General features: G+C 42.5%; 1 protein-coding gene across 1 annotated transcript in view; it reads left to right on the top strand.

The window, feature by feature from the left end:
* unc5db (unc-5 netrin receptor Db) overlaps positions 1-19806 on the top strand; it is a gene marked incomplete at both ends in the record, with an annotated part of 108358 nt that extends 88552 nt beyond the window's left edge. The window contains 8 exons of the mRNA XM_083673748.1: positions 136-504; positions 4224-4308; positions 9669-9840; positions 14608-14835; positions 16707-16856; positions 18105-18269; positions 18430-18608; positions 19536-19806. Of these exons, the coding sequence (XP_083529874.1) occupies positions 136-504; positions 4224-4308; positions 9669-9840; positions 14608-14835; positions 16707-16856; positions 18105-18269; positions 18430-18608; positions 19536-19806 (1619 nt within the window). The remainder of the gene's footprint in view (positions 1-135; positions 505-4223; positions 4309-9668; positions 9841-14607; positions 14836-16706; positions 16857-18104; positions 18270-18429; positions 18609-19535) is intronic.
* Between the last annotated feature and the right edge of the window lie 2696 nt (positions 19807-22502).

The following is a 22502-nucleotide window of genomic DNA, read 5'->3' as shown; positions in this document are numbered from 1 at the left end:
CCAATAATGGCTTATGAGCCGTTCTGTTTCTACCGGCGGCCCGATAAGCGGCGGCTGGCTGGGAGAGATCCAGCGGTGAGGGGTTTCACATGATAGCATGACTATGTGGCTGTGTGTATCTCTCCATCTCTGTAGGAAACCCCCTCCTTCTGAACTCCTCGATGCAGCCAGACTTAACAGTGGGCCGGACGTACAGCAGCCCCATCTGCTTCCAGGACTCCATAGACAAAGAGCTCTTTGACCCCCTGCCAGACATCAAGGTCAAAGTTCAGAGCTCCTTTATGGTTTCACTAGGTGTGGCCGAGAGAGCGGAGTACCACCACGCCAAAGCCCATCATCCCGAGACCTTCCCGAGAGGGCTGAACCGAGACCACTGCAGCACCGTGGAGAGACGCAAGAAGGGCCTGCTCACACCCAACGGACCCTTCACCCCCACCAATGATCAGCTGAGGACCCCAGGCGTATTTGGGCATCTGGGTGGCCGCTTGGTGGTGCCTAATACTGGTAAGCTATACTGTACTGAATATGCAAGACAGGTCGTCGTCGTAAATAAGAAATTGTTCTTAACTGACTTGCCTGTATATACGAAGGTGAAAAAGGTTTTGCTATAAAAAGAGGATCTATACATTTCTCCAGAGAGACAAACAGGCTTAAGCAAGTAGTACAGCACTCTCTGACAACAATGGCTCTACTGCTAGATGTATCTACCCTACAGTGTGAGAAATGTTAGTTTCTCGAGTCACACTTGATTCATTAAAGCAGTGACACTGTCAATGAATATGTACTAAAATATACACTGTATCTAGGGGTGGTGAAGCCAAGGCTCTTTAATATTATTGGTTTATGGGAGCTGTTGCTAGGATTTGTCAATGTTGTTGCCAAGATTGGTAGAGAGAACAAGCTGTTTGTTATTCCTCTACATTCTCATACAGCTCTCCCAGGCAAACAGGGGTCAGGCTCTTATCATGGCTGCGACTACAAGTGGAGGGATTAGATGAGTTTGCGAGGACTGTCATAGTTGTCAGGGTCAATACCTCTCTTGGGCCTGTGTGTGTGTGTGTGTGTGTGTGTGTGTGTGCATGTGTGTGTGTGTGTGTGTGCGTGTATGTACATGTACATGTACTGTATGTGTGTGTGTGTGTGTGTGTGTGTGTGTGTGTGTGTGTGTGTGTACTGTACAGTACGTGTGTGTGTGTGTGTGTGTGTGTGTGTGTGTGTGTCTGTGTGTCTGTGTGTCTGTGTCTGTGTGTGTGTGTCTGTGTGTGGCCCTTGACTCCACTGGAGAGGCTGGGAGAAATCAGCCACCTCCATTGCTGTGTATGAGTGGGAGAGTCACTACGGTCAAGTGGACCACTCTCACACCTATTCTGCAGTTCCCACTCGTCATTAACGCTGAATTGGCAGCCAAACAATACATGACACTCAACTGCAGATTAGATATGTTTTTATAGAGGGGATGCGAGCATCAGGTCCTCCGCACTAACCAATCCCGCCAGAGAACATATTCTACCATCAGTTTTGTTTTACGTTAGTGTAACAGTGTAATCATTTAATTAGATTAATACCATGCAAAAATAATGCTTTGGTTGTGTTTACTCAGGAATTGAGAATCATCAGAATACCACATGTTATATTTTAAAGGGCTTACTTATTAATTATAACACATTTGATCAATGTAATACATTTGCAGATGAATAGGGTAGAAGTAAGAGCTGAAAGCAGAAAAACTAAAAGGAAAAAGGTACACTTTAAACCACAAGACGCACAGTCAAATACTGTATGTGTCTTTATGTAACAGCGGGGTTTGGCTAGAGCCACGGCTGGGGGAGCAGTGGCTCATATTTACACACTCTTATCCTACAGTTCTACCAACTAGTTTTCCATTCATATGCAAAAATATATTTTTTCAATCGCTTTATTAACAACTGGTCACGAAATATTAGAAGTAAGAATGTTGCTGATAACTGAACAGGACACGTCACGCATGCGACAAGTTACAAATGGAGCTGGGCAAAAACATACCTGAGGCTCGTATCCGACTATAAATCATCTGCCCTGATTGGCTCCTGTCTACCGAGTTCTAACCTTCCACCGTTACACTTGTAATGGAATAGAATTGTAAATACAGTAAATACAATCAAGTCTATACACATGAGTCATTTGCTGATTTTATTGCACACAACATTGTGCCCTCCTCCTTTCAATGGGCTATGCGCCTTTCCTCAAACACAAGAGCAGAGGGACCATATCATGTTATATCACGCTTTGGCGGCGGCAATAGCTATAATCGAATTAAATTATCAAATGCTTTCTGATTTTTTTCTAAGTGTGATTTTGAACGCTAAAAAACAATTATTGAGGGAAAGTCAGGGAAGGAGGGGGATGTGGCTTTCACAGCGTCAAAGTTATTTCAATTATAAAAAATAGGAAAACAGGAAAACATGGAAACACGCATTGGCGCTTGTAGTGTTAGACACTCTCACACCAATCAACACACATGCATATAACACGTATAACATATTCAAGTATACAATCAACTTTGAATATTTAATTGTGTACATCCATCAATCTCCTGTGGCATATGAACTGGTGATCAGGATTCGGATGTGATGTGAAGTCCTTTGGGAGTATGTTTATGCTTTGTCACACTGATGATGATTTAGAGGTCCTGGAGGGCTCCTCGGCAGCCATCACCAGAACAATGTCTGACAGGGTGGCAGGTGTTTGTTTAATGAAAGCTAACTGGTTGAGCTGCTAGTAAGAGATGGCAGGGGTACGACAAAACAATTTCTATATACAGTGCCTTTCATAAGTATTGCAAAGAGGAAGCATGTTGTCCTCTTTTAGCTCTATACTCCAACAGTTTGGATTTGAAATCAAACAATTACTATGGGGTCAAAGTAGACATTCTCAGCTTTAATTCAATGGGGTTTTTTTTCAATTGGGTTCACCATTTAGAAAGTAACTTTTTTTAAACATACTTACATACTTTAAACATACCCTATTTCAGAGCTCCAAAAGTATTGAAACAAATCATATAATGTCCAAATAAAGTACTTGTGTTTAGTATTTGGTCGACAATCCTTTGAATGAAATAGCTACCTGAAGTCTGCCACCCATTGACCAGAAGATGGGTATATTCTCTGGTGATGCTCTGCCAGGCCTGTACTGCAGCCATTTTGAGTTGTTGTTTGTTTTGATCTTTTTGCCTTAAATTAATGCATGTTTAACTGGATTTAAATCTGAAGATTGACTTGGCCAGTCAAGAACTTTCCACTTTTTGGCCCTGAAAAACTCCCTAGTTGCTATGGCAGTATGTTTGGGGTTATTGTCTTACTGTATGATGAAGCGCCATCCAATGAATTTGGAGGCATTTGCTTGATAACATTTTAGGCAAAAGACCTCAAAACCTCCTAACAAACTGAAGATGGCTGCAGTACAGGCCTGGTAGAGCATCACCAGAGGAGATACCCAGTGTCTGGTGCAGTCAATGGGTTGCAGACTTCAGGCAGTTATTGTATACATATACACAAGGATAGTCGACCTTAATACTAAACATGAGTGCTTAATTTGAATCTGTCTTATGGTGCCCTGAAATAGGGGGACTATGTAGAAAAGTGTTGTCATTTCTAAATGGTGAAACCAATATGTGCACAAATACCATCAAATGTAATTGTTTGATTTCAAATCCAAACTTTTGGAGTATAGAGCCAAAAGAAGAAAACATGCCCACTGTCCCATAACTTACACAGGTCACTGTAAACGGAAGCAGGCTAGTAATATTATAGTAGAAGGCTCGATGTTGATTTGGTTCCTATGCAACACCAAATGATAAAATTGTCTGCAAAAAACATCATCAAAAGCAACCTGGGGAGTAAGGCAATAATCGTTGAAGTAGAAAAGGGAAGAGAATAATCAAGTAGAATCAAGTGGAAGAGGTCAATTGTTCCATATACCTAGACCCAAGGTTCTTATAGAAGGGTTTTTCCACAAAAGTGAGTGCCATGGTATGTTTTGGAGTGTGGCTTCTGTTTTGAAATATTGTGTTTAATCCAGACACAAGCCTATCCATTCTATCCTTGACTCAAAAGAGCACCTTGGTGTATACTTGAAAATACCACAAGCGCAGCAGCGATCGTATTTGTCGTTCTTCTTTCCAGTTTCTTATAGCTGTTGTGAGAATGTTACTGTATGTTGATGATTTTGGTGTGTGTGTTTTGCAGGGGTCAGCCTGTTGGTGCCCCATGGGGCCATCGCTGACGACACTTCGTGGGAAATGTACATGGTGATCAATCAAGGCGAGGCCAGGTGAGACCAGTTCATCACCATGTCATTCAGGCCGTCTGTCTGTCTACCAATCTTCCTCTCCTTTCTCATCTTTATCCTCTATCTATCTAGCCTTTCCGAACCGTTCTATATCAGTTAAACCCTGTAAACCCATCTCTGCCATTGCTGTATGTTGCTTCTTACTATTCTGTTGCACATCGGATAGATTATTGTTCCTTGCTTGTTCCATTCAGTGTGTCCTTTGTGACCTAATTACCAAGGTAAGATTGAGGGAAATTGGTGGAAGCTGCCCTTTTATGGTTTCTACTGCAAGTTGAGTTCACTTGTTCCCCTAAATGCAGTCAGTATGCTTTACGGCATGTACCAGGTACTTTCTTGCTAAGTACATACTGAAGTAAAAAGAAGTAAACACATTTTTATGAATAACACTTTGGTTTCTTTGAGGTAATTGACACAGTACCATGTATCATTTGGTAATACATTTTATTATACAGGAGTTACCAGGAGTTACCAGTTGGGTTGCAATTCTTTAAGGTACTGTAAGTACCAGACAGCAATGTTACCACATAGTCTGAGTAGATACTGTAGATACCAGGCAGGTAAGTGCAGTACCAGGTTAAAAGGCTGGAAAATAAATGTTTAATTTTACATTCCACATGAGCTAAACTTTCTGTGTGTGTGCGCGTGCGTGTGTGTGTGTGTGTGTGTGTGTGTGTATGTGTGTGTGTGTGTGTGCGTGTGCGTGTGTGTGTGTGTGTGTGTGTGTGTGTGTGTGTGTGTGCGTGTGCGTGTGTGTGCGTGCGTGTGCATGTGTGTGTGTGTGTGTGTGTTTGTTTGTGTGTGTATGTTTGTGTCCTTCATTAAGTCAACTGACTTCAAGGAGGCAAAGTCAAGCCTAGTTTTTCCCCGTCTCTCTAGAGTAGTTACAGTCCAAAGGTTTAGCTTGTCACACACTACACACTGCCCAGTTCGCTTGTGATGAATGCAGCACACAGATGGAATATACAGTATGGATGGGATGATTGGCTCTGGAGGCCTTTCATCTTGACAGTGCGACCATTATGCATTCCCATCATGGGAAGGTAACGACCCTGTGATGGACTGTGCTTCTCTCCAGGGGGCCTCTAGCTTTTCCTCTCCAGTGGAAACCCATGGGGCTTCAGCCCTAGGAACTGTCACTATGCATTCACAACACTATGGGAACAAAATCAGGGAAGCAAACATGTGAAACACCAAAGAATTGGAAAGGATCAGAATCAGAATCAAAATACCTTATGACAGAAGATGTCTATGCTAGTTGTCTATGCTCCATACTGACAGCAGACCTGAGTGAAATACAGTATACAGCAGAGCTACTTTGTAATATCCTTAGAAATGTAATTTTGCTTCTTCAACTCTAGAGCAATGTATTTGAAATACCTGTGAAATACTTAAAATGCATGTGGCTGAGGACTAAAATGGGAGTAGAATGCCCAGTATGGCCAGAGTAATCCTTTTCAGCTGCGCTTTTCTCCACTCTATATGACTAAGAGTGTTTACTCCAGACATTTCTCCCTGTGGTTCGTGGGCTTGTCATCCTGAGAGCTGTCAATCAACTGTGTATCCTCTCAAGCCAGAGAGGCCTGGCAGAGAATTGGGTCCTTTCTTCAAACAATCCTCTTCCAACAGACTTCCTCAATGCCGCAATAGAATTTCATTCAAGCTTATTTTTCCTACAATTTTTTTTTAAGCCTGTAAAAGGTTCAAGAAAAATCTTTTGCAGACTGTTGGTTTTTGTTAGGTTGGAGATATTGTTCTCTCTGCCCCAAGGTTTGATGGTGGTTTTGTGGTTTATTTGTTGATTTAAAGAAATACAGTACTGTATCAAAGTAGTGCAGACGGAAATCAGACCAAATTGATTATTTCTAATGTCTTGTCTGGACTGTTATGTTGCGTCTGGAGTGTCTGAGATAGTTTTTTACTTCAAGGCAATCTGTTTTCTAAACCAACCTTCTAACTTGGTAAAGGTGAATTTAAAGTTATAAATGTGTTGTATTGGAGCGTTGAGCGCCAGGTGTTCTCCCTAGGGCAGCTAGGCGGTATAGACACACAGTCACAGACTGTGCTTCTGTTCCCCTTGAGGATGACATGACTGCCCACCTGGATGACATGACTTTACCTTCTGGTCAGCCTCCACAAGCACCCAACAGGGTGTATTCTAGCTGTCCTGCTGAAAAGATGTGTGAGCTCTCCTACACTTGGGTTGCAAAGGGTTGCAAAAGGGTTCTTCATTTGTTCCTGTTGGAGAGCCCTTTGAAGAACCCTTTTGGGTTCCATGTAGAACCTTTTTGGGTCCAATTTAGACCCCTCTGTGGAAAGGGTTCAACATGGAACCTAAAAGGGTTCTACATGGCACCAAAAAGGGTTCTATATGGCACCAAAAAGGGTACAGGGACAAATGCCTACAGGGACAAATGAAGAACCTTTTTTGGTACTAACTATAACCTTTTTGTAAGCCCTTGGGTCACATGGCCTACATATCTCCAGGTGGGATGTTCCTAACTCAGGCTAGGGTAATTGCCTATGATCTCAACAAACATTAGCATTCTTTTGATATCCAGTGAGTATCATTTTCATGATTAAATAAGTAATTCACAGACTTGGCTTAGTAATCACTATTTTTACTTCACTGGATTATGCTAAGACACATGAGCAAAAAGTGACATTAAAAATCATAGCTCCAATGCGGCTTTAGCCTTGCCTGGCTGACACACAGGCCGATGTGGTACACAGCAAACAGGGACTTGGAGGCAATGCAAGCTTTAGCTGTAGCTATCAGATTAATGCACCCAGGCTCTGTGCAGGACATCTGGAGCATCGCCTTAATAATTGACAAAAACGCAGTTGGACAGACAGGTGTGAGAGTACAAGCAAATAAAGGTGAAGCTAATGGAGCATGTTAATGTGTGCATTTATTAAGCCTGCTGCCTCTCTCCGCGGCCCGATATGCCACTTTCCACGGCTCCCGTGGTCCCGGAGGAGTGAGTCATCATTCACTTTGAATAATGCACCTCATCTACTGCCGGGGAGGCAGGCGTACAGGACCTTCATGATGATCACAAGTGGAATTGAAAAAGAGGATGAGAGCCAGAGGCACTTCTTTTAGGTGCTGCTGGACTCTGTCGTGAGTGGTGCACCACTTAAAAGCTCAGGTAATCTGCTCCTTGCCCATACTCTTCACATTAAATATGTGATCAGGCTCTTCTCTGTTGGCTCAAGGATAATCAGAGCTCTCTCTGGACCATGCCAAAGCATGACTACTATTGAACTAGCAAATGACTGTGAGCTTTGGGTTCTCATGGGAAAGAATCATGACTACTGAAGGACGGGTAGCATGGCTGCGTGCGGAGGCAGTAGCTGTATAATGGGAGAATTAGATTAGATCAGAATTACATTATTTTTCCCGAAGGAACCTTTCTGTCAGACACATGAATAGGAAATAAATAATAATAATTAGCACCTACAAGCACATAAACAACACATAAGAGTTCATTACACTGCAAAATACATAGTTAACATACATTTACATTGACATCAACCCACTACAGTAAAGTGCATTGGCCTACAGTGAACAGACAGGTTGTAATGAGCACAGCCCTTCTCATTTAATAGCCTTACAGATGCTGGCACAAAGCTAGTGAGTCGTGTCTTTTATATATATATATATATATAAAAAACACATGACTCACTAGCTTTGTGCCAGCATCTGTAAGGCTATTATATATACACACACACACACACACTCCATTGTTCAGATGTTGAAAATACTGTTGTTGGGAAGTTTAGAATGTGTCTGCATATCAAGGGTGCACTTTTACAGAAATATTGAGATGTTCCCAGCCACTGAACTTCAAGAGTCAGGTTGTCACAGAAGGGCCCTTGATGCAGATAAGCACTTCAGTTACGGGGGAATATCTTACACAACGTGTCTGTGAGGATAAAGAGAGGCTCAAACTTTCTTGAAGTTTATGATTAGTGGGAGGCACAAATAAGACACTTGACACTGACAGATTGGTCCATTGAAATAGTTATTGTAATCAGCGATGTAGATCAGATAGACTGCTGAGAGGGTTTGACTCACTGCAGAGAGGCACTCTACGAATGTTGTCTGGGGAACGTGAAACATAAAACATCCAAACCATTATTGGGCAGTCCTCGTTTTAGGCAACCCTACTGAAATAGGACACATTTTAGTCAGGCACAATGTGTTTTTGTCTGTTTATTGTTATTTGTAGTCTCTTTTTTTTTATGTATTTATTTTGTATTTACTTTTTTACAAAACACAATATTTCCCTGCCTGTTTGTTTAAAAGTCGCAGTGTCGCCTTAAAAGCTGTGAACTTTACACCTCACTCGAGGAGCGGGATATAAGTCGCTTTTTATTCAGGGGAGGAAATCTTGACAAATCACAACTCTCAGATCTCTGATCTGCGATGACTGATATGAGCTTAGAGAGCTTTGCGAAGGCGTCTTGATGCTGTGCCTTGATCTCCCTTGCCCTTTTCAAAAACCCGCCACCCTCCTCCGGCAACATGCAGATACTATTTATTGTCAGCCCTTTTTAATGAACACGATCCAATTTGAAGGTAAATTGTATGCTCAGACTTAACGACTCAGCGGTGATTCCTGGAACTAAACACCTGCAGGCTGTCTGTTTTTGCTGTCTTGAATTTGCATGACAGTCCACCGCCCTCATTAGTTTTTCCTCATTAATTGCTTTCATTTCATGCAGCACCACCACGACGAGAGATCCAAAGTACAGATAATGACTCCAAGATTATAAACAGGCTGATGAATATGCAAAGTCATGGAGCATCCAGCACACACATCTCCTTAAAAAGGCATATTAGTTCTGCACAATGCAGCACACTGCCTGTGCCATGGCATATCTAAAACCTGTCCTTCCTCTATATGGGGAATAGTTCTACTGTACGTGTAAGATGATTATGTAAAGAAAGGATGTCTTCAAATTCAATATATGGTAAGCACATTTGTATGGATATGGTACATCACGGACATAAGGAAAGAAGAAGGTTGAACAGGACATATCAACACATTTACATTTTTTTACATTTTAGACATTTATCAGATGCTTTTATCCAAAGCGACTTACAGCAAGTACATTTGTCTAAGTAAGTGAATCATCTATACATCAGTCATCATAAGAAAAACAAATCTATGCTAGGACCACACATGCATACACACATGCATAGATGTACAGTATATTCGGCAGTACCTTGAGCTAGATGAATGTGTCTATAATGTTTGACCATACCCTATTTTGTCAATTGCAGTACATTTCAATGATAGCTATAGTTGTTGCTGTAAAAATATCTTTTTCAGTGTCCAAGCAGAGGAAGGCTGTGAGATTCTACTGGGACCGGAGGTTACATATGGCCCGCCAGGCCTGGACCTCTCCAGTCCAGTGGCAATGACGATAGCTCACTGTGCTGAGGTGGATGCTGAGAACTGGAACATCCAACTCAAGAGGAAAACACAGAACAACAAATGGGAGGTATGTTGCAGCCCCAAGCTCCTTCATCTCTGAGCTTCCTCTTTGCTAAGCTCTTCCTCTTGTGTGTACTTTTGGGTTTCCTCTGGGCACAGATTAAGCATATTTGGACAGACAGACAGATTTAGTCCTGGACTAAATCCCACTTTTAATGGAGATTCTCTATTTCGAAAATGCTTTTTTGTCCACTAGGCTTAATATATGTCTGGGAATACCCCCCCCCCCCCTCCTTGTTTAATAGTTCAATTTGTTGTGTAAAAGCTGTATTAAACACAACTTCTGTAGTTTATACTGTACCTTGTCAAGGATATTCTTTAGATGTTTCCTTGACATCTGGCAACATGGTTTGTTCAATCTGTTTTTTCACCTACTGACCTCAGTAAGCTCTTATGTGACGTGACTGTGGAATTGCGTGTGCCTTAAGTGTTAAAGGCTATTTGGGAGCGGAGAGTGTGAGGATTGATCCAGGGCTTATGTTCACCGCAGTTCTAGTAGGGGACAGCAGCAAGCCTGAAGGGAATATTGCTGAGATGGAAAAAAACAATTACAGCATGTAATAGCAGTGAAGACACATGGCCCGTGTCAGTCAGAAGGGGGTAACGACAGGGCGAAAGGGCCCATTAGACATCGGTAGTATCGACCAGCTGATCTGGATGGACATGCCAAAATAGGTGTGGACGTGAGGCAATCAGGGGAAGAGTCATGGAAATGGCCTCTATGTTGACCTGGCCTGGCCTCATGTTCTACCCCCCCCCCCCCCCCCCTCCCACACACACACACACACACACACACTCACACACACACCACCTCCTCCTGCTTAGGACACATCTCAACACACACACAGGAATCAGCCTGTCTGACACTCATTGCTTGTCATTCACTGTTGGCCTTGGTCACCATAACCCAAAGCTACACAATGCATTTGCAAGCTGCCATTGCAGTGGTCGAGGCAGTTCAGCATTTGTGTGTTTCCATGGTGTTTAGCCTGAAGTATGTTGAATATTTGTATAATATTTTCGGGTGAAAAAGAGCCTTTTACTAGCCCACGGGTTTAACAGGCACAATCATTGTCCTCACTTTGCATTATTTGTTCATAGAATTTGTTTTTGAACAAAACAAGGAGGAGGAGAAAATCATTTCCAAGCAGACAGTAACTTTATTGTAGCGCTGGCTACGTTTTTGCAACAGAACAGGGGTCAGAATAATGAATATTGTAGTTTTGCCCCTAGCTGTTCTGTGGTGTCAGTGCTTCGTGTTTTTGTTATTTAGAAGAATAGAAGAGATTTGTCTCTGCCCTCACGCCCCCTTTGTCCTAAATAATGTTGTTATAACCAATGAAACTGCGACATGTGCCTTAGGTAAGGTAATTATACAATGGCGGTAACCATCCTTGCATGTATCACTCACTTACCACCGGCAAGGCTACAATAAGGAAGCTGCGGCTGGGATCTCTATCTCAATTAACGACTGCCTCTTGACCCCACTGTTCATATATACACCATATTTCTCTCTCCTCTCTGTATGTTCTCTCTGTGATAAGCCAACCAGCACTGCAGATTTCAAACCCTCTACACTCTCTGGGGATCATTCAATCTAAGATGTGTATAGCTTTGAAGAGCTCCTCAAGTGAAGAAACATTGGATAGAGAGGTTTTATCTTTTACCCATCTGTTAATTTGTCTTGTTTTTTTGTGCTCGGCTTGTTGTTTTCCCAACCTCCCATGGTTTATGTAGAGGTTGCTGGGTTGTTTATGCCGCTGTGTGCCAAGGAGCCTGGCCACACTCGGTTTCTATTCGGTGTTACTGTACGTTTCAAAATGGAGGTACATGTTGCAAAAGGAAAAGAAAGAGGTGATGAAACTTAAATGAAGAAATGCAAGATTTATGCCCCTCTCAGGCTTCACTCTAGTATTGAAAGGCAAGGAGAACCTTGGAGGTTGTTAGAAATAATGAGTCTTTTCATTGAGATCAAGCCAAAGGACAAAGCAAGTTTTCTGACAAGCATTGCCAGCAAGGGCATCCACACATCAAAATAAGTTCTACCATTTTATTGCATTTTTCATGCCAAGGCTGTTCTTGAGTCATTATTTCGCTGTACTCACCTGGTCAGTCTTAAAGACCCCCTCCAGTCAAAATTTTACATTTTAAGATGAAAATCCATGTCTTAAATAATGTCAATGTCAGTGTACAAAAATACATACAATATTTAGACCCTAAGTCAAAATCAATGAAAACTGACAAATATGCTTTGATGATGCATAGCAAGCGTACCGTCACCTTTTTGGGTAACAGGTAAAATCCTTGCTGTGTATCATGTATTTGCCTACCAGGCAGACATTGGTGTGAAAGATGCCATCATCTACCTACTACACAGAGCTCACTCCCATTTAGATAAGGCTGGCAGCACTGTGAGGGTCATGTTCTTTGACTTCTCCAGTGCATTTAACACCATACAGCCCTTACTACTTGCGGATAAGCTGCTGAGGATGCAGATGGACTCCCCCATTGTTTCCTGGATTACGAACTACCTGACCAACAGGCCATAGTTTGTACAGCTGCAGGGATGTGTGTTGGACTGGGTGGTGAGCAGCACTGGCACCCCCCAGGGGACAGTTCTGGCTCCCTTCCTCTTCACCCTGTATACCTCAGACTTCAGGCACAACACAGATACTTGCCATCTGCAGAAGTGATCAGAGTCAGGCTGGGGGATATTAAATCATACTGGACTGTTCTTACTGTATATAATGTTTCAGATGTCTATTTTATTCTATTATTCTATTGTCACTTTATTTTGTTGTTGTTGTTTGTGATGTGAGCTGCTGTAACACCTTAATTTCCCCTCAGGGATCAATAAAGTACCTATCTATCTATCTCTGTCTGAAAATATCAAGATATGAATTTTAGGCTATACCAGACACCTTGAACCCACTCCAATTTGCATACCGCCGAAATAGAGCCACAGATGATGCAACCGTCATTGCACTTTACACTGCCTTATCCTACCTGGACAATAGGAATACCTCTGCGAGAATGTTTTTCATTGACCATTGTTCCCTCCAAGCTTGTCACCAAGCTTAGGGGCCTGGCTCTGAACACCTCTCTCTGCACCCAGGTGGTGAGGATAGGCAGCAACACCTCCTCCACACTGACTCTCAACACAGGGGGCCCCCCAGGACTATGTGCTCAGTGCCCCCTGTTCACTCCCTGTTCACCCACGCACAATTCCAATACTATCATCAAATTTGCTGACAACACCACTGTTGTAGGCCTGATCACCAACAACGACGAGACCGCCTACAGGGAGGAGGGAAGACCTCTAGTAGAATGGTGCCAGGACAACAACCTCTCCCTCAACATCAATAAAACCAAGAAGATGATCGTGGATTACGGGGGGGGGGGGGGGGGGGCTTGAAGTGGATGGAGTCAACAGCTTCAAGGTTCCTCTGGGTCCACATCACTGGGTCCACATCACTGAGGACGTGGACCAATCAGAATGGCACAGTGATCAAGACAGCGCGCCAGCACCTGTTTTTCCTTAGGCAGCTAAAGAAATTTGGCATGACCCCTCAGATCCTCACCAACTTCTACAGATGCACCATTGAGAGCATCCTGTCCGGCTGCATCATCCCCTGGTACGGCAGTTGTACCGACTCGACCGCAAGGCTCTGCAGAGGGGGGTGAAGACGGCTCAGTCCATCACTGGGGGCGAGCTCCCAGCCATTCAGGACACTACCGTCCATTCAGTTTCTACATCCAGGCCATAAGACATAACACACCTAACCCTAGCTGCCCACCTGCACCTACAGTAAGAAAATGTGCACTGACTGTCTGCACACACACACACACACACACACACACACACACACACACACTACATATTGCTTACTTCATCTTACACTTATTGCCTTATTTACACTTATTTTCTATTGTGTTATTATTGTATTTTTATTCTAGTTGGCAAAGTAAGCATTTTATTGTACAATTTACAACTGTATCCTGTGCATATGACAAATACACTTGACTTGACCAGGCATCAGAATTTGATACTCGGTCTCCTTGGCCCTTTTTACTTAGTATTTGAGTAAATAGTACGGTACTCTCTCCAATTTGCTGTTTCTTTTTCTCTTTAAATGTACATTAAATAATGTTTGAGAGAGATAGTCTGGGAGATCTTTTTAATAAGCTGCCTGGGACGATAAAACAGACAGATTCTATCATTAAAGAATAAAGTGTTTCCCACCTGCTGCTGTCCTATCCATAAATGAAACATTGTGTATTGTTTATAATGACTGCTCTGTGTTCTGCAATATACCATATCATAACTCATGCAAAATGATTTTCAATTTTTGGAGACTTCAGCACTTTTAAGCTACGTACCTCCTACCTCGAGCCTTTCAAATTAATTCCATTGTGTAATTTTGAATGAATGGTCCCATGATTCAACAACACTACAACAAACTCATAATTAATAGATGTACTCTTCACATTGTCCCATGGTGCATTTGCTGTGATTTATCACAGCATGATTTCCATTTTGAATCACTGATGAAAATGGCCAAATCTCAAAAATCTTTCCTTGCTTCCTAGCCTCCTCTATCCTCTTCTCAAAAAACATTGGAGGAAAAGGTCTGAGGTTCCTCCCTTCTGACCTTCTCCTCCAATGAATTTTGAGAAGGAGTAGAGGGGTGAGGACACAAGGAATCAGGGAAAGACTTTTGAGATTCTACCTAACATTCCCTCAGACTAACCTTTGTGTTTTTTTGTGTTGCAGGAAGTGATGTCAGCAGAAGATGAGTCAACATCCTGTTACTGTCTAATGGACTCCACCAGCTGCCACCTGCTGTTGGACCAGCCTGGCTCCTATGCCCTGGTTGGTGACCCCCTCACGGAGGCGGCCGTGAAAAGGCTCAAGTTAGCTGTGTTTGGCAGCATGGGGGTCGACTCTATGGAGTACAGCCTCCGAGTCTATTGTGTGGATGACACACCGCACGCCTTTCAGGTATGGAAGGCCTTCATGAGCAGTTCATGTGTGCTTGGAATTAGGAATCTCTCCCACTCGGAGAGTATAAAAATCAACCAATAGGAAGCTTTACACAAATACAGTAACTTAACTTTTTTTAATTTTAAGTTTCCGATATCGTATGAACACCACAACATTATTGGTTTTCTGTATGGGGCACTCCTTTTGTGAGAAATTGCCTTTTTGGCAGTAGAAGAACAGTACAAGGAATATTTCCCACAGTAGGTACTCATAAATTTGTTTTCCAATAGTTTCCAGGTACTTTTCAGTGATTGCAGTTTGTCTCTGTGTAATGATACAGCAGAGGTGCGACATTAATGACAGTGATTTTGAAACAGCTTCAAGACAGTGTACTCGATAGAGCAGAACAAAGTCACTCACAAACATGGACATTTAAGTGTATTCATCTCCCTATCATTCTGTCATGTCGTGTTAGAGTTTGATTATAATTCCCCCCCAAAAAACTCCAGGGAATTTATGCATTGATATCTCATCAGCTAGCATCTGGTAAATCAACTGGCTCTGTTTCCCCAGAGACAGGAAGTGAAACAGAACAGAACCCAGCAGGCTCCTGCTTGTGTTTCCTGTAATGTACTGTAGCAGCAGTCACCGGCAACTGGGTTTAAAAAATACAGTTGAGATTTGGTTTATGAATTCCCAGGCTGGCGAGCAGATGCCAGACCTTTCTGTCCATTGGGTTTCTGTCTAGTAGCACAATCACACTTTTCTCTGGTCCGTGTTGCTCCCAGTAAGTCAGTCACTGGCCACATCCTGGATCAAAACATGATGCTGGTGATGATATTAAGGGCTCATTTGAGGGAGATATTTCCTCCCAAATGTCGCTGGCTGTGGCTCACAATATTAGGTCTACCACACTGCATTGGGAATACATGAGGCTCCAATTCCAAAACAATGCCAGTGTTCAAGACAGGGAATGTGAAATTCTGCACAAACGGGATGTCCTCTTTGAAGGTCAAACACAGTGGCCTTGATATGCCCTGATAATATTTTGAATAATTTTTAATATCATTTCTTTCTAATAGCAAAGCCACTGTACATGCATGAGATCTGCTGGATATTAATGGAGAAATGCTTCAGTCCAGTGACGTCCACAATGTAACTGTGTTGAAAGACAAAGTGCTGGAAAAGGCATGTCATATTTCATCCAGCAGGCTCCCCCGTTATTGTATTTTTATTAAAAAAAAAAAAATTTAAAGCATGTTCTTGTTGACTTTGCCCACACACACACACACACACACACACACACACACACACACACACACACACACACAAGCAAGCACAAATGCACACATTCAGTCAGAATCAATCAGTCTGGCCTGGCATTAGTCACTCACTGTGTTTCTTGTCTTCTCCCTTTTGTGATTGAGACGGCTGGGAATAGACAGCTCATCCATTTAAACGTCCCACAGGAGCAGAGAACAATGATGACAGATGAATACCTTAGAGCTGGGAATCAAAGAGCTCTTTCATCATTGCAAATTCAATTTGGGAGACGGATGTTAGGCAGTACATGCTGCTCATCCAATGCATTAAATTGAGACTTCAATCTGTCGTATGGTGGCCACAAATGTGATACTAATGAGAAGCAGAATTGTTTTCGGGGTTGTGTAAAAAAATTTTAAAAAAAAATTGCTTCGACGCTATTCTGTGGGTGTGCCAATTTTGTGATAATGTTTGTGATAAGTCAATTACGACTCTGCCAGAGGAAGACACATCCACAGGTGATCGTCAACAAGCAGGAAGTGTGGTTCTAAAGCATGGCATTCTTTCTCTTTCCCTCTCTCTCTCTCTCTCTCTCTCTCTCTGTCTCTCTCTCTCTCTATTCCCAGGGAGTGGTGGCCACTGAGACGGGCAGGGGAGGGCAGCTCCTTGAGGAGCCCAAGATGTTGCCTTTCAGAGGGAACACCTTCAGCCTGCAGGTCTCCATCCAGGATGTCCCACAGTTCCTGTGGAGCATCAAACCCTTTACCACGTGTCAGGTACTGTTGCTAAAAAATGGCCTTGGCTCACAGTTGCAGTACATAAACAACTGACACCGCCATTTTCATCTGCCTTGTTGATGAGCAAAGAAAACTGTTTCAGATGCTAGTCTAAACTGAACTCCAGAGCTGAGCTGGAGAAAGATGTCCTGCGTTGACACTGTTGACATTTTGTTTACAACAACATACTTGTACCAGTATCACAGAGGGATGTTGTTGAATCCACCTTTAATCACTTGTGAGTGCACAGCAGCAATGAAGTCCAATACTTCTGTACATTTCCCCTGTAAATGTTGTTTCCTAAGTGCCACTCTCAATGAAATGGGTGGTGCTTTTCGTTCCAATATACCACATGATGGCCTGTACCATGTGAAAGCAGGGCGAGGATGCTGTGCTTCGCCTAGCAGAGTCAGACACCTCACTCTGCCTTATTTATTAAGGTTTTTGGAAGGAGACAGCCTCTGTGAACCTCCCCCTTTCACAAAGCAGGTGTAGAGTAATGGCTCTCCTCCGCACCATATATCAAGTCAGCTTTTAGTGCTAAAGAGTACCCGGCTCTCTACGTCCATCATTCCTCCATCACTCCATTATCTGCCCCATCGCGTGTTGGGGAGGATCAAAGCCAGGGGGTTAAGTCCTCTGTAGGCATTGTCAGGCAGTGCTTTTAGCACTAGGGTCCCGACCATCAGCAGCACTAAGAATCGTTTACAGGTCACTTTAATATGCAGAGATGGAAAGAAGGGAGTGCGCTGGAGGTCAAGGACGTTCCCCGACAGATGTGGCCGCCACCGCCGAAAATAATTATACATCAAAGGCAATCATTTCCCCATTCCTGCAACATCGTGTGTAATACTTAGCCCTGCGAGCAACTTCCATTATCAGAATTAAGTGGGATTTGAGAAATTCCAATGATCTCAGTTCTTCTACAAACACATCCAGTATTTCCATACCAGGGGTGCCTGGTGGCATGCATTGCAATGAGCCCATCCTCTGATTTCAACCTCCACCAGCATCCACTGTTTCATACATGCAGTAATGCTATCTTTGCATAGCTTTGTGGGACTTCAAAGCCCTTTACCCTTCTGTCATGCATGTGAGAGCTGTCCGCATAAAAGATAGGAGCTGAGTCATCTTATGGTGAGGGCATATTAGAAGCTAAGTTGCCTCATTCTTGTTTGCCTTGTCTCTCTACCCCCAATCCCCCCCCCCCCCCCCCCTCACTCTCTCTCCCTCTCCCTCTCCACCCAGGAATTCTCCTTTTCCCAAGTGTGGTGCAGTAACCAGCAGCCCCTGTACTGTGCCTTCTCCCTGGAGAGATACAGCCCCGCCACCACCCAGCTCTCCTGCAAGATCAGCGTGCGGCAGGTCAAGGGTCACGAGCAGATTCTGCAGGTCTACACAGCCGTGGCGGAGGTGAGGCTCTGACTCTCTCGCTCTCTGCTGAGGATGTTTATTCTCACACACAACCTTTATATAACCTCATTGGCAGGCAGAACAGCCAGCTCTCCTGAGTTTGTGTTTTGAATGACAGTGTTGCCCCCCCCCCCCCTTTTTGTCTGTTTTGTCCTCCCAGAGTGAAAAGGAGCCCGTCCCATTTTTTATGCAGGCAGACTGCACCGTCACCTCTCAGACCGGGCCCAAGGCCTTCAAAATTCCCCTGTCAATCCGCCAGAGGATCTGTGCCACTTTTGACACTGCCAATGCTAAGGGCAAGGACTGGCAGCTCTTAGCCCAGAAACTTCACTTAGACAGGTGAGTGTCCAAAATGTCTGACTGATCTTTTGGTTTAGATTTTCTTTTTGAAAATATCTCTGATTTAGGACTGCGTACAGAATGCCTTTGTGAGGAAAAAAGTATGACGAAACCTATATGTAGTGTCAAGTTCACCAACGGATATTGTTCATTTTGTTGGAGGTACATTAAGGGCAATTTGAAACATAGCACACAAGAATGGGCTCTGTTATTAATGTTGTAAATATCCCTTTGTCAGTGCAGCAATTCACAAGAGGGTTTGAATTGAAAGGAAATGCGTCGTCAAGACCACTGAGCAAACACTGTTGCATTGTTTTTTAAATTGGTGTCCTTTCACTTCATGTCTATATTTATAATGATTAATGATTTAAAACAAAGTTATTCCATCGATCTGTAGGCATTTTTTTGTTGTTGGAGTAATGCTTGTTTGGAAAATAGGAGGTATTTGGCCAATTTGGCACCTTAAAAGTCTCTCAGATCAGCTGCCCTCACATAGGTCTATCTTTTGTAATTGGTTGTAATTGGGTGTCATTGAGTTTGTTGTGACATTACAGTGTATGGTTGTATTAATGAAGAGTAGTGGTGCTGAAAGAGATTTGTTGAAAAATACTGCCCTCCACTGGATCCAACGTCCTATAACAAGCAAATGACCTTATACTGTACTATACACACCATGTGAAACATAAATATTCTGTTTTACCTTGAAATGTATTTCTTTGCCATAGATATTCACACATACCTTACAATTGACTCATTTGCAATGTCAAGAAGTCCCTAACCATGTCTTTTGAAACCACTGTAAAAACCCATATCGTATAGGAAACACAAATCTATGAACAATGTTAAAGTGTATTTTTTCTTGGCCTCATTGCTTAGTATATTATGACCACTTTGTCCACTAATGTGTTTTTCCTCCTCTCGCCACAGAAACCTGTCCTATTTTGCTAAACAGCGGAGCCCCTCAGCAGTCATACTGAGCCTGTGGGAGGCCCGGCACCAGGATACTGGTGACCTTGACTCTCTGGCAAGTGCCCTGGAGGAAATTGGCAAGATTCACTCCAAAAGCTCCGCCAAGAGTCAGGAGGAGCCCGAATCAGACTTAAACCACTTAGGACCAGGTAGCCCAGCCAGCGGGTGTGGAATGGGCGAACTAACCAACCAAGAAACGACCAACTCAGTCCCTGAGTATACTGGCTGAATTGAATCATAAGAGGAACTGCTGAAACATCCCAGGCCACAACTACAACAAACAAGCCCATCGTAATGCATATCCTTGTATGCTCGTCATGATGTCTGACAGATCACTTGGCAGGGCATTGAAAGGTCCACTGGATGTGAATGTGTGAATGTAGATGGTTGTTCGTCGAGCATACGACATGACAAGCAATTACAGTTGAAAAAGAGATCTGTCATTGCTTTCTTCTGTGTCTGCCATTCCTCTGTCTCAAGAATCTCTCTGAGGATGTACTGTAAATCTGTTTTGCCTTTCTCTGTTCGCTCCCTTCTTTTCTCTTTGTTTCTGCTCTTTAAAAAAATTTGGCTTTTTGAGGTTCTGTTGTGGTTGCATAATGTTTTCTTTCCTGCTTTCAGAGTGGACATTCTGTGCATTGTTGGACCCAGTTTGAAGAATGCTCCTACTGTAGGAGAGAGGATCTGTATTTCACTTATCCTTTCAGGCTATCCATTTGGAATATGTTATTATGTTCATTTTCAAGTGTGAAAGGCATAATGGATAGAGAGTTGAGTAACACTTTTCAATGTTCTACTCTTTTTTGTTGGTATCGGCGTTACAGTGTAAAAGAGCTCCTGGCTGTATAGTGGGTTGAGTGAGGACAATGTACTATTAGAGCCTGAAACACTTTATCTGAAAGGAAAAACCCGGGACAATGATGGAAATGTCGTGGTGTCAGGCCACTGCTCATGGTGTTGACAGTTGGGGTATGGCCTTCCTGGGAGACAGGAAGCTGGCGGAGCTGTAAGACATAATTTCCTGGCACTCTGCCATGTGTGTGTATTTCTGCATTTTAACACCCAGTTCCAAAACATTAACACCTGTCAAATAGTTACATATCTGCCTGCCACACACAAGCCCTCCAACAGAGACGCTGCACTTCACATTTCCACACAGGGCATGAATGTGCAGAAAATGTGTAATGGTATGGAAACCTTTCTGGCAAGCAGGCCTGTTTAACATACTGTGAGTGTGATAAGACTCCTTAGTGTCAAAAAGAAGCAGTAACAAGAAATTACTGGTCTGAGCAATACACACTGTATTGAAAAAGATCATCCAACAAAAAAAGAAATCCAGCTAAATGATTACAAAACATGTCTGTGAAACCTTTAAATCATGTTATTCATAAGATGGGTGTTTAGTTTTGAGTCATACTTTTGAGTATATCTCTGTTTTATGCAGATTTCTCATCCACAAACTTGGATCATGTATCTTTATTGTTGCTGCTACTCCCTGCTTTCATGTGTGTAGTATTACAGAGGTGATCATAATAAAATAATTTAAAATCATCTGCACACTTTTTTGGAAAATGCCCCTCTTTGGTGTCTCATTCCAGTAAAAGAAATTAAAAAAAAAAAATGTTTGTGCAGTATTGTGCACCTGTTGCAGTCATATCTGAATACTTTTTAACACTTTATGAGCTCATAGTTTGTCATATGCAATTTCATAAACAGTACCGAGCTGAGGAGTGTTTCTGCTACAGTATGACTAGATCTGCGTATTTGCTGCTCTTCATTCATTTGACTAGGACTACATTATACATTCTCTACGCTCAACCAATTAATTTGTCTTCATCGTTATACAATCAACAGAGAACAATCTAGCAAGTGAACCTTACTTCTTGAATTTGATTGTTTTCCTAATTGTTACAAATTAAATTCTCATTCCCTGTGCTAATGTGAACAAGAGTAGTGAAAAAAAATGGAACCGTGTGCTATCGTAACGCTAAACAGTGGCTGATGTTGCATCATAGGCATCCGTCTGTGGAGTACACCATGGTGACCAGACATTGCATTTCAACTCATGTTTTGATGTATTGCAGCCATGTCTATTCATATTCAAGTTATTCAATGTTGAAGTTAAGTTATTAATGTTATGTGAGCCGCCAGGTTTTAAACCATTACTATACCCTCACTCTGCATTATGCTTTGCGTTAGACTGTTGCTGCTCCACAGGCTGAAGAGTTTACTGTTGGACCCCTGATAGTCTGTCCCCCTGAGCTGGTGGCTATAGTTCCACCCTGCCTCACATCAGGATGGCTGTTCCCCTCACTCGCTTTCACATCACGCATGGCCTTTGGCTTTCCATATCACTATTCTTGTGCCTTGTTTAACTACTGTAAATGGTGAATGTTGTAAAGTACAGATGGGGCTGAAAAAAAGAAACTAAATCATACCAATAACATTACATAGAAGTATTAGTTAAAAAAAAAGTATTTAAGATTATAATATTGAATAGGCTGCAGAGCTTTTCTAGCGCTGAACATATACGTTTGGTATGGCCAGGGCAGCTTTGTGGTATATTGTATCTATAATTATGGACATTTTGGATGTTTTCTGTACAGTAGAATTTGCAAAAATGTATACGCAGCCTTTTGGAAATAAATGTACAGTTGAAAAAGTCTCAACTATAGTATGCGTTGGTTATTATGCATCTGTAACACATCATGTCGCTTAGTTGCTTCTACTCCCTGAATTCATGTGGGTAGTATTGGGCAGTTCCGTGTAAAAGGACCCATGAATGTGAAATTCATCAGAAAACCCACATACGTCTATATATTAGATATTTTCAAATGAGGAGCGAGGATAATGAAAGTTAACAAAAGTAAAGTAACATAAGTATAGGTATAAGTATAGGTAGACCTACCAAAATATGTGTTTTTA

The sequence above is a fragment of the Argentina silus genome, assembly GCF_951799395.1.
Source record: "Argentina silus genome assembly, chromosome: 7".
Taxonomy (NCBI): Eukaryota; Metazoa; Chordata; class Actinopteri; order Argentiniformes; family Argentinidae; genus Argentina; species Argentina silus.
This window is presented reverse-complemented; position numbering and strand designations above follow the sequence as displayed.